At 42.8% G+C, this 13,393-nt stretch overlaps 1 protein-coding gene across 4 annotated transcripts in view; it reads right to left on the bottom strand.

Annotated features, from left to right (window-relative positions):
• Positions 1 to 13,393, bottom strand: part of LOC129708654 (ladinin-1-like) — an 86,297-nt gene that overhangs the window by 70,681 nt on the left and 2,223 nt on the right. Inside the window, exon 1 of one of the 4 annotated variants that reach the window (XM_055654547.1) lies at positions 1,828 to 2,063. The exons of the other annotated variants lie outside the window; for them this stretch is intronic. Coding sequence (XP_055510522.1) covers positions 1,828 to 1,865 — 38 coding nt within the window. The 5' untranslated portion in view covers positions 1,866 to 2,063. Of the gene's footprint in view, positions 1 to 1,827; positions 2,064 to 13,393 lie in introns of those variants that run through there. 4 annotated transcript variants of the gene reach the window in all.

The raw sequence follows: 13,393 nt of genomic DNA, 5'->3' as shown, positions 1-13,393 counted from the left end.
CAATATCAAAATCTGAATGTCAATCTGAAGGGAGACAACTACAAATCTGCATGTCTTTGGGGTGCAGGAGGAAGTAGGAGCTGGAGGTGGAAATCCACCCTGTTAGCGGGAGAACATGCAAACTCCACACAAACAGCAGGAGTTAACTGCACCAACTCGGGAAGGAATGTTCTATTCCTGGAAACAGAAATCCTTTCCACTTCAACCACACCACAACTTTGATTCTATTTGCCAAACATAATTGTGCTATCTGTACACATAGCCACATTTCACAGTGTGGTGTATTGACATAGGCAAAGAACACAGAACAGTACAGGGCAGGAACTGGCAACTTTGGCCCACAATGTCCATGCCAAGTTAAACTAATCTCCTCTGTCTGCACATGATCCAAGTCCCTCCATTCCCTGCAGATCCATGAGCTTATCCAAAGGCCTATAAATGCCCCTTAAATGTATCTGATGAGATATAAAGGAAATATAGCATCATTTAATTAGATAGAAAATAACAACTTAAAAGGCAGCACAGTGGCGCAGCTGATCGAGCTGTTGCCTCAGCGCCAGAAACCGTGACCATAAATATAGAAGCAGAATGAGGCCATTCAGCCCATCATGTCTGCACTGCAATTCAATCATGGCTGATCTATTTTTCTCTCAACCCCATCTGCCACAAATTCGGGTTCAGTCCTGGCCTCAGGTGTCGTCTGTGTGTGGAGTTTACTGGTTCTCCCTGTGACCACGTGGGTTTCCTCCAGGTGCTCCTGTTTCCTCCCAAATCCCCAAAATGTCCAGATATGTAGGTTACTTGGCCTCTGTAAAATTGTCCCTAATCTATAAGGAGTGGATACGAAAATTGGATAACATAGATCTAGAATCAACAAGCAGAGAATATATGGGCAGAAGGGTCTGTTTCCATGCTATATCTCTAAACTTTAAACTAAACAGTTCATCTATCAATTCAGTCACTTAATAAGGATTATTTCAAGTTGAGTTGCAAAACTGTTTTTGAATTCACATTGAGTTTAGAGATACAGCACAGAAATAAGCCTTTCCACCCATTGAGTCCATGTTGACCATTGATCACCCACTCACACTCGTTCCATGTTATCCCACTTTCCCTACACAATAGGAGCAATTTACCAGAAGCCCATACAACCCAGCACGCCTTTGGGATGTGGGAGAAAACCGGAGCACCCGGAGGAAACCCACGTGATCACAGAGAGAACGTGCAAACTCCACATAGTCAGCACCCAAGGTCCAGATCAAACCCCGGTCTCTGGCTCCATGAGGCAGCGACTCTACCAGCTGCCACTGTGCCACTGTGCTGCTCATTTCCTAGAGCATGAGTTCCAAAAGTAAATTCAAAATTTATGGAGTTCAGTAATTCCATGACCAAGAATTGAGAGGGTAAAAAGGCTTGTTTGAGCTTATGGTACACAGAGTAGCCATTGCAAGATAAACAGTTTATATAGTCCTCAGGCAGTTGATCAACTTCAATGGAAACCTGTAGTTTTAGGTACTTAAGAAATCATACAGTTAAGTTCTTCAACTATATTTTGTTATTTTGACATGAGAGTACTCACTTGCTGAAGTTTTTTTTTTTAACCCTACTTATCTGATATTCTGCCAACCTGTTGGTTTTAAAATGCAGATCAGACTTAAAATGCTCATTCAGAGTTTTAATTTTCTTTACATTGTAACAAACTACAAGTGGCTGAACTTGTTTTTTCACTTTTTACTTCTCAACAATTTGTCCTGTGAAGTTCAAGTGTTAATACAAGCACTCATACGGAAGTAATCAGGGTGCTAGATATTAAAAAAAGACACGTACCTGGACAGAGCACTCCAATTTTTCTTCTTAAATGACATTTTGCACGCTCAAGGTTTGATAGTTTTGTACCTACAAAAGCTCCAGCGTTAGCTGTTATATTGTTCCATATAGTTTAACAAGTGCAGAATGAGGAAATAAACTTTCTCCACTGTTTCTCATCAACTACATAGTATTTACCTAGTTAGTGAAATGCACTTCACCTCCCCTGCTGTGAAGTCACGTGCTTTCTCATAGGTTGTGTGGCATACTGTAAATCACCTATTAGATGCACCACATAAAATCTGAATTTGTAAAAGCAATATATTGAAATTCTTGAACAAAATCCACTTAACTTTAGACTTTAGAGATACAGTGTGGAAACAGGCCCTTTGGCCCGCCGATCACCCAGTACACTAACCTACACACACTAGGGACCATTTTACAACTTACTCAACCCAATAATCTACAAAGCTGCATGTCTTTGAAGTGTGGGAAGAAACCGCATCACCTGGAGAAAATCTACGCTGTCACAGAGAGAATGTACAAACTCCATACAGACAGCGGCCGTAGTCAGGATCGAACCTGGGTCTCAGCCACATGTTCATATATTTTAAAATAATAATATTAATTAATTGTTGGCTCATGATATAACTGGTAGAGCTGCTGCTTCACAGCGCCAAAGACCCGCGTTCGATTCTAACCTCGGGTGTTGTCTGTGTGGAATTTACATGTTCTGCATGTGACCCCGTGGGTTTCCTCTGGGTGCTCCGGTTTCCGTGCACATCCGAAAGACTTACGTGTGTGTGAGTTAATTGCCCCCAGTGAATGTGAAACTGGGATAACATGGAAATAATGTGAATGGGTGATCAATGGTCAGCATGTACTCGATGGGCCGAAGGGCCTGGTCCTGTGCTGCATCTTTTGATCAATCATAAATTAATTATATTTTAAATAATTTTAAAATGTCGCTGGAATTCGGTGGAATTTTCTGCCACAGAAGGCAGTGGAGGTCAATTCACTGGATGTATTCAAGAGAGAGTTGGATATAGCTCTTAGGGCTAACTGAATCATGGGATATGGAGCGAAAGCAGGAACAGGATACAGATTCTGGCTCAAAGGGCCGAATGGCCTACTCCTGCACCTATTTTCCATGTTTCTACGTTTCTACTGCTGCGTCACTGTGCCACCCCTACTGCAATGGGAATAGTGTGTTAACTGTCAATATATCAAAATAACTGGCACACCTACTCCACAGTGTTAGATTCTATGAAGAAAGACACCAATGACTATTTATCATTTTGTTTTCAGGGTAAGGAACTGCAGGATGGATGATGTCATCCTTGTTTACGTTTTTCCAAAATCCGTCCACACTGTAGATTATAAAGAAACAGAGAGTGAAGATGGGTGTGAAAAATTGCAGCAGGATTTTGATCAATTGGCCAGGTGGGCTGAGGAATGGTTGATGGAATTCAATACAGTGAAATGTGGGCTGTTGCATTTTGGGAAGTCTAACATGGGCAGGACCTGCACTGAATGGTAGGGCTCTGGGGGAGTGTTGTAGAGCAGAGGGATCTAGGGGTCCAGGTGCATGGTTCCTTGAAGGTGATGTCACAGGTTGATAAGGTGGTCAAAAGGGATTTTGGCACATTGGCCTTCATCAGGCAGAGTATTGAGTATAGAAGTAGGGAGGTCATGTTGCAGTTATGTAAGACTTTGGTGAGGCCGCATTTAGAGCATTGTGTTCAGTTCTGTGCACCATGTTATATGAAGTATGTTGTCTAGCAAGAAAGGGTACAGAAAAGATTTACGAGGATTTTGCCAGGACTAGAAGGTCTGACCTATAGGGAGAGGTTGAGTAGGCTGGGACTCTATTCCTTAGAGCGCAGGAGGATGAGGGGTGATCTTATAGTGTTGTATAAAATCATGAGAGGAATAGATTGAGTAGAGCAGCAGTCTCTTGCCTAATGTAGCTGAATCGAGGATCAGAGGACATATGTGGAGGAAAAGATTTAATAGGAATCTGAGGGGTAACTTTTTCACACAAAAGGTGTTTGGAACAAGCTGTCAGAGGGGGTAGTTGGGGCTGGGACTATCCCAACTTTTAAGAAACAGCTAGACAGGTACATGGATAGGACAGGTTTAGGGGGATATGGACTAAACACAAGCTTAATTCCTAGACTTAATAACCTACAGATTCCCTTGGATAGATTTACATTTTTTGTATGCGACACGCGACAAGATCAAATTGGATTGATCTTTTAGGAAGTTATGAGGTACTCAAACAAGGAGACATCTAGAAGTACATCCTAGTATCTAATGTGTAGGAAAGAACTGCAGATGTTGGTTTTAACCGAAGATAGGCACAAACTTAGCGGGACAGGCAGCATCTCTGGAGAGAAGGAATGGGTGACATTTCGGGTCGAGACCCTTCTACAGACTGATGTCATGGAAGAGGGAGATACATAGATAAGGAAGTATCAGGTGTGAAAGCAGGACAAAGGGAATGGACATCAAGGAAAGTGTGGAATAGATTATTGTTAGCTGGGAGAAGGTAACAACAAACCAAACAGAGACAGTTAGACTGATCGGAGAATTGGGAAGGGGAAGGGATGGAGAAAGAGGGAAAGTAAGGGTTACTTGAAGTTAGAGAAGTCAATGTTCATACCACTGGGGTGTAAGCACCCCAAGTGAAATATCTAATGATGTTTAGTACATGTTTGGACAGATGTGACCTCGTAAGAACATATGTTATTCATACAGCAGCATGTGTTCACAAGGCAAGCATGGCCTTGGAGTCAAGTGTAGGGAATTTTCCATTGGTAATTCCCCATTAAGTTTTCAACACAATTCACTGCAACCACCAATTTAGTCCTAGAAAATTGTCAAAAAATGCATCTCATATGAGGCTGTTCAGGACGCCATTAGAGTATCGTCTGAAAATCCAAATTCCACATCTATTCTGTGATATAAAGGGAGTTTGCACCAACGATGAGCTGCATGTTATTCTGCTCATTCGAAAACATATGATCCATTCATAGGAGGTGAACGTCACTGGCAAGATTAAGATTCATTCACCTCTCAGAAAAAAACTGTCATAAGTAATTGACACACAAAGGATTACAGTCAGACTTGCAGTGTTTACCCATGAAACAAGAATTTTGCATTACAATCTACAGGCAAAGTGAATGAGAATATTTCATGGTAACATTGTTGAAGAAAAAAATATAGGTCAGAAGATCACAGAATATATTCAGCACATTGGCCTTCAACCGTCAGAGTATTGAGCATAGAAGTTGGGAGGTCATGTCACAGTTATATAAAACATTGGTGAGGCCACATTTGGCCACAGTGACCAGTCGCTCAGGCTGTCCGCAGCCAGAGTTAAAAAGGCCTTTGCCAGCGTCAATCCACGCAAAGCTGCAGGGCCGGACAACATTCCTGGATGCGTTCTAAGAGACTGTGCCGAGCAACTGAAAGATGTCTTCACAGACATTTTTAACATCTCACTCAGCCAGGCAGTAGTGCCCAACTGTCTTAAGAGTGCCACCATCGTCCCTGTCCCGAAGAAACCAAACCCAGCCTGCCATAATGACTTTCGACCAGTGGCCCTAACACCCATTGTAATTAAGTGTTTTGAGCGACTAGTTATGCAGCACATTAAAAATAGTCTACCTGCCGACCTAGACCCACTGCAGTTCGCCTACAGAGCCAACCGATCCACAGAGGACGCAGTCTCAACAACACTGAACCTCGTATTGTCACATCTCGATCGGAAAAAACTCCTATGCCAGGATCCTCTTCATAGACTTCAGCTCTGCTTTCAATACAATCATTCCACAGCAGCTGCTGGTGGAGAAGTTGGAGCTATTGGGGGGTGATGCTGGCACATGCAACTGGGTCCTGAACTTTCTATCGCAACGGCAGCAGACAGTCAGGGTGGACAGTAGGACATCAAAAACCATAGCCGTGAGCACTGGCTCACCCCAAGGCTGTGTCCTAAGCCCCCTTATGTTTAGTCTGCTGACACACGACGGTACTGCCAGACTCCATAACAACTTCATCAACAAGTTCGCTGATGACACAACAGTGGTGGGTCTCATCAGTGACAATGATGAATCGGCGTATAGGATGGAGGTGGAGCTGCTCACAGGTTGGTGCAAATCCCACAACCTCATTCTTAACGTGGGAAAAACTAAGGAGATGGTGGTTGACTTCAGGAGGGCGGGGAAACAACACCATACACCTCTGCACATCGACGGAGCTGATGTGGAAAGGGTCAGCAGCATGAAGTTCTTAGGACTACATCTGTCTGATGACCTGACGTCCACGGCCAACACCACAGCTCTGGTCAAGAGAGCCCAGCAGCGACTTCACCCTCTTCGAAGACTACGTAAAGCAGGCCTCCCCACCACACACCTACGGACTTTTTATAGGGGGACTGTCGAGAGCACACTGACATACGGCATCACTTCCTGGTTCGGGAGCTGCAAGGAGTACGAACGGCCCCAACTGGACAGGATAGTGAAGACCGCAAGCAGGATTATTGGTGCTCCACTCCCCTTCCTGCTGGACATATACAGGAAGAGATGTATCAACAGAGCCATCTCCATCATCAAAGACCCTTACCACCCATCGCATGACATTTTCTCCATCCTCCCATCTGGGAAGAGGTACAGGAGCATTAGCTGCAAAACCAGCAGGATGCTCCTCAGCTTCTTCCCACAGGCTATAAGACTGTTAAATGGACTTTGCCCCCTGCCAAATATCGCGCACAAACCCCCACACTGCAGCAGAGCCACTGTTGTACCGCTGCCGGTCGGAACGGCTGTTGAATGTTTAGTAGAGTGTTAAATTTGTTCATGACATGTATTTTTTATTTTTATTTCTATTTATTTTTTCATGTACACTGAATGGACACTGGTTGAGCAACTTTTTTTTGTTTCCTCTGGGTATGCGAATACTCAGGAAATGACAATAAAGATATACAATACAATACAATACAATTTGGAGTACAGCATTCAGGTTTTGGTCAAAAACCTCTTTTTGCCCCAGAGGAATTAGGTTTAGGTTGAGGGGGAGAAGATTTAATAGGGACATGAGGGGTAACATTTTCACACAAAGGGTGGTGGATGTACGGAATGAGCTGCCAGAGGAGGTAATTGAGGCAGGGACAATCACAATGTTTAAGAGAGATTTCAACATGTACTTGGATAGGACAGGTTTAGAGGGATATGGGCCAAATGCGGGCAGGTGGGACTAGTGCAGATGGGGCATGTTAGGCAGTGTGGGCAAGTTGGGCTGAAGAGCGTGTTTCCACTCTGTAAGATTCTATGACTTTATGACTAAGAAAAAGGAATTTCAAATCACTTTTCAGTGTGTTAGAAGGTTGGGTGGAGGAGGAGGAGAATAAACTTTTACATTAGACTTTATACCTTGGAGATATAACATAGAAACAGGCCCTTTGGCCCACTGAGTCTACGTCGACCAGCGATCTCCCCATACACTTGCACTATCCTACACACATGGGACAATTTACAATGTACAAAAGCCAATTAACCTTCAAACCTTTATGTCTTTGGAGTGTGGGAGGAAACCGGAGCACCCGGAGAAAACCCGCGCAGTCACAGGGAGAATGTACACACTCTATAGAGACATCACCCGTAGTCAGGATTGAACCCGGGTCTCTGCCGCTGTAAGGCAGCAATTCTACGCTGCGCCACTGTGCTGGCCCCAAGTTTGACTTGTTTATCACATGAGAAGATAGACACAAAATGCTGGAGTAACTCAGTGGGTCAGGCAGCATCTTTAGAGAAAAGGAATAGGTGACGTTTTGTGTCAAAAGCCTTTTCGGTCTGAGAATCAGGAGGGGAAGGTGACGAGAGATATGAAAAGGTTCAGATCAGAGCCAGCAAGGCCCCAAGTTTGCCTTTATTTAGATGAAGCCCCCACTCTCTCCCCAAGATCCCGTTCCAAATGGAACACGCTGCCAGCAGTCAAGTCTGGAGAACCTGATGTCAGTGTTGCAAGCAGTTCAATTAACTCACACGAATGGTCAAAGTCAATGAATGCATTCTCCAATGTCACATCCATTTAGCCTCAGCCTCTGCTCAATTCACGACACCTCCACCACTAACCCACTACCAGGTACTGTTAACTCATCCTTATGAATGTGGCTTGAGGTTTTCCACACAAAGAAACATCCCCACAGATCTGCTGGCAAAATAGCAAAACAATAGTACTTTATATTAGGTATATATGCTAAACAGAGAAAATGTACTTGGTGCTTTTAGATTTCTGGAGGTGTTTTTTTCAAATAGTGTATTTAGTCTGCTGGCCTATTCTATTCTTCCATGGAATGTGTGTATAAGTGGCCTGAATGACAATCAAAAAGCAAATCTGGGTAAGTAAAAAAATGTGTGAAGAAAGTGAGTAGAATTTGGAGAAATAAAAATAAAGTTTTTGCCAGAAATTATTAAATGAAAACCACAACTATCGTTGTTGCAGACTTGTCATTTCTGTGGTAACCAATGTAAACGAAGGTGGCTGAAGCAAATGGTGAACATTAGCTAGACTAATCCAGGTATTGACCCGGCATGTTTTGGGAACAGCTCCATCCAAGACCGCAAGAAATTGCAGAGAATTGTGGATGCAGCCCAGACCATCACACAGACCAACCTCTCATCCTTTGACTCCATTTACACTTCACACTGCCGCAACAAGGCCACCAGCATAATCAAGGACGCACCGCACCTCAGCCACTCCCTCTTCTCCCCTCTCTCATCAGGGAACAGGTACAGAAGTGTGAAAACGCACACCTCCAGATTCAGGGACAATTTCTTCCCAGCTGTTATCAGGCAACTGAATCATCCTACCAACAACTAGAGAGCAGTCCTGAACTAATATCTACCTCATTGGAGACCCTCGGACTTTGATATTTGATCGGACCTTATTGGACTTTTTGTTACACAAAATTTTATTCATGTTATTCCCTTCATCATGCATGTACTGTTTTAATGGCTCGGTTGTAATCGTGTATTGTCTTTCTGCTGACCGATGAGTACGCAACAAAAGCTTATTACTGTACCTTGTTACACGTAACAATAAACTAAACTAAACTAAACTAAACTAAACTTCACCACTGTCCAATAAATCTACCAGAAGTACTGTCTGAAGAAGGCAGGTATTATCATCAAAGATCCACATAACATAAGTTCTACCTAAATTGCCTGGGTAAGGCTTGGGTAATCTCCCCACCATCGAAGGGATCTACAGTTGCCACCTCAAAGAGACTTACACCACCTTGGCCACACTCTCTTTTCACTCCTGCCATCAGGAAGAAGGTGTAAGACTGTGAAAACTAACGTCCAGGTTCAGGTGCAGCTTCTTCCCTAATGACATTAGGCTACCAAACACTACAACCTCCAAATAAGATCGAAACTACATAGACTTGAGGACTATTTTTGTCTTTGCGCTATTATTGTTTGTTTGTTTTTTTAAATATTTATTCAGAACTTTTATTATTTATTATGGGTTTTACAGAATAATGTGTTTACATACCTGTTGTGCTCCTGCAAGTACGAATTTCATTGTACCGTTTCAGAACATATGACAATAAAACACTCTTGATCCTTAACATATTCAAAATGACAGACCATGTAATATATCTCTGGACTGTTTCAGCATGGTTCCCCGATTTGAAATATATTTTCATTATACATTTTAAATAAACATTTTTGTTAGAAAATAGTACTACAGCACAAGCATTGAACTAAATATATCTCCATAACTTAACATGAATTTAAATATGCACATGGTGTTCTTTCAATTTAGTTGTATCGAGAGAAATGGTAAAAGACCGATAGTTAACCAATCTTGCCAAAAAGATTTAAATTAATAAATACTGAGAAAGTATTCATGAACTAAACCAAAATAAGCACAAAACAATTCCCCACTAATATACATCACACATATTTTACTGCATCCTAACGCACTTAATATCGCATGAGCCACTTACTCGTATCTCAAAGCTTCAAAGCACATACTACTGCACAACCACGACAGACCATCCACCTTAATACATTGTCAAACACACAATGATACCTTTCCCTCTCTCTTGCAAGACAAGATGGAGGCAGCTGAAACTAACTGGAAATAATATGTACTCCAAAGGCGCACAGGTTAGTAAGCTTGGTATAATTGTATAAATGTAAAATTGTCCCTAGGGTATGTAGGGTGGTGTCAATGTGCGGGGATCGCTGGTCGGTGCGGACTCGGTGGGCCGAAGGGCCTGCTTCCACGCTGTATCTCTCTAAACTAAAACAATCTAAACTGGAAGGTGTGGCCTCAACTGTGTGTGCTGCACACATGGTAATGATGGGACTGCCCATAAATGGAACAGCCATCCCCTGCGACTGTGGAAACCCTAGAACCATTGAATGTGACCTTATGCTCACATTCAATGCTCTTTTTTAAAGTTTATTGTGTAATCTAGAGGGCTGTGTTTATAGCTTGATGTTGTCGAGCTGGAAACGATGCTGTCAAGCTGGAAAGGGTGCAAAGCTGATTTATGATGATGTTGCCAGGACTCGAGGGCCTGAGCTATATATAGGGAGAGGTTGAGCAGGCTAGGACTCTATTCCTTGGAGTGCAGGAGCATGAAGGGTGATCTTACAGAGGTGTATAAAATCATGAGAAGAATAGATCAGGTAAATGTTCAGTCTCTTACTCAGATTAGGGGAATTGAGAACCAGAGGACATAGGTGTAAGGTGAGGGGGGAAAGATTTAATACGAACCTGAGGGGTAACTTTTTTACACAAAGGATGTTGGGTGCATGGAACGAGCTCCAAGAGGAGGTACTTGAGGCAGGTATTATCGCAACATTTAAGAAACATTAGGCAGGAACATGGATAGGACAGCTTTAGAGGATATGGGCCAAATGCAAGCAGGTAGGACTAGCGTAGATGGGACACGTTGGTCAGTGTGGGCAAGTTTGGCTGCAGGGCCTGTTTCCACACTGTCTGACACTATGGCCTGTTATGCTGCTGTAAGTTCCGTTTCGGTACATATGACAATTAAACACTCTTGACTCTTGCTCCCATTTGATCTCTGCACCACACAGTATCTTCTGATTTTTCCAGCTACAGACAGTATAAACAAGCACAGCCACTTCACCCAGCCTCACCCTGTGTGGAAACACCACACAGTGGGATTGTTCTTTCCTTGGATAACAATGTATTGTATTTTGGCTGGGGAAACAAAATAGTGAGGTAATTTAATTTTACACTTCCAGACGTTGGCCGAGACTTGATTTCCAGAGAGGGTGATGGATCCAGTTAGGCTCCCAACATTTCGATGAACACTTTAAATGCCTTGGCATGGAAGTATTTGTGCCAAGTGCTGGGAAATAGCATAGGTAAGTACTAGATAGCTGGTGAGGCATGTTTCATTGCTATGTGACTTTATGACTCTAAGGCTTACTGATATCAGTTTAGATCGCTCTGCTGCATGTAATTTAAAGGTTAATAGGGCAAGGATCTGCACACGATCAGTGGACTCTGACCAGGACTAATGCAAGGCCTGTAAACAGATGTCGGGAAAGATGTATGTGATAAATATGTGCTCATTATACCTCCCCTTCCCATTCCAATCCATATACTGACCCCTCTGTCCCGGGCCTCCTCCACTGTTAGAGTGAGGCCACATGCAAATTGGAGGAACAACACCTCATATTTCACTCGGGCAGATACAACCCAGTGTATAAGTTTTGATTTCTCTAATTTCAAGAAACCCTTGCATTCCCTCTTGCTCAGCCCCTCCCCCACCCTAGTCGTCCTGCCAGTTCCACTGTTCGCATCCACTTTGTTATCACCTCGCCCACATCCACCAATGAACCATTGTGGGCTCCACCTTTCCTTGGTCATCAGTGCTGGCTCTGATCTGAACCTTTTCATATATCTCTAGTCACCCTCCCCCTCCTGATTCTCAGACTGAAGAAGGGTCTCGACCCAAAACGTCACCTATTCCTTTTCTCTAGAGATGCTGCCTGACCCACTGAGTTACTCCAGCATTTTGTGTCTATCTTCTCATGTGATAAATATGTCAAACTGTTTCTATTTTTCATAATTCACACTGCATTTACTTTACTTTGCCTTGAGGTGAGCTGAAGACTTTAAGGTTAAGCCAAACGTGTAGTTATGAGTGAAGTAATTATGTCCCGCTGTGATTTACTGGAATGACTGTATGAGTAAAGATTAAATTACAACTACCATTGTGACAGCTGATGAAGTATCCCAAGAGTAAGTGTATTGTCAAAAGTTTGGCCGGCACGGCTACCAAGTAAAACCTGTTTTATAAAATATTTGTTCAGCTGATTTCTGGTTTCCAGCTCCTGCCTTTAGTCAACACTCTATCTCGACTTTGTATATCTGAACATAATGCGCAAGAAATGGTGAATTTCCTTTATCGCTATTTATTATAAGGATGACAAAACACTCATGAGTCAATGGTTGGATTATTCCTGCATCTGAGTGTGCAATTGTACATGTTTTTGAACACTTCCCAGGTGCTGCTGGTTGAAATAGCTCAAAGGAACTGAAAAAATCTGTCCGACATATGAAACACTATGTTGAAGGAAGATAGATACAAAATGCTGGAGTAATTCAACGGGTAAGGCAGCATCTCTGGAGAAAAGGAATAGGTGGCATTTTAGGTTGAGACCCTTCTTCAGACTGAGAGTCAGAAGGGGAGGGAAACTGGTGCAATGAAACGGTGCAGAACAAACCACAGCCTGCACCAATAACTCAAGAAAGGTGGAGCCAACAATGGTCTATTGTTGGTTGTGGAAGAGGTGATAATGAAGGGATACAAATGGTGGAACTAGCAAGAAGTCTATAGTGGTGGAGGGATAGAGAGAGAGGGAATAAAGGGCTATTTGAAATTAGAGAAATCAATATTCACACCGGGTTGAAAGCTAGTTGTAAGAAGCTGCATACGGCAATTGTGATAATGAAGGAATATATGGATGTGGGCAATGAAACTAGCAGGATGACTACGGCAGGGGAGGATCAGAGGTAGAGGGAATGCAATGGTTATTTGAAATTAGAAAGATCCATATTCATAGTTTCTCAGCTAGATAGAGGAATACTCTTATCCCATATCAACATCAGAAAGGGACACAACGGCTGGGGTCACTCAGCAGGTCAGGAGGCATCTCTGGAGAATGTGGATAGGTGACATTTAGGGTCAAGTCCCTTCTTCGGACTTGAGAGATGCAGTCTGACCTGCTGAGTTACTCCAGCACTTTTTGCCTTTTGTGTATTAACCAGCATCTGCAGTTCGTTGTTTCAATATCATAGAGACTAGCCAGGTTTCCTCGTAAGTATGTGATATTCCATATGACATGGGACACTTAAAACTCAAACTTCAATGTTTCTGATGACTTTTTCAATAACAATGATTTTTGACTCACAGAAAGTATTCAAATAGGGTTGTGAAAAATTGCAGTAGGATCTTGCGGCCTGAGGAATGGTTGATGGAATTTATTGCAGAAAAATGTAAGGTATTACATTTTGGCAAGTCTAACATGGG

This window comes from Leucoraja erinacea, chromosome 24 (genome assembly GCF_028641065.1).
Source record: "Leucoraja erinacea ecotype New England chromosome 24, Leri_hhj_1, whole genome shotgun sequence".
Taxonomy (NCBI): Eukaryota; Metazoa; Chordata; class Chondrichthyes; order Rajiformes; family Rajidae; genus Leucoraja; species Leucoraja erinaceus.
Note: the sequence above shows the minus strand (reverse complement) of the source record. Positions and strands in the feature narration are given on the sequence as shown.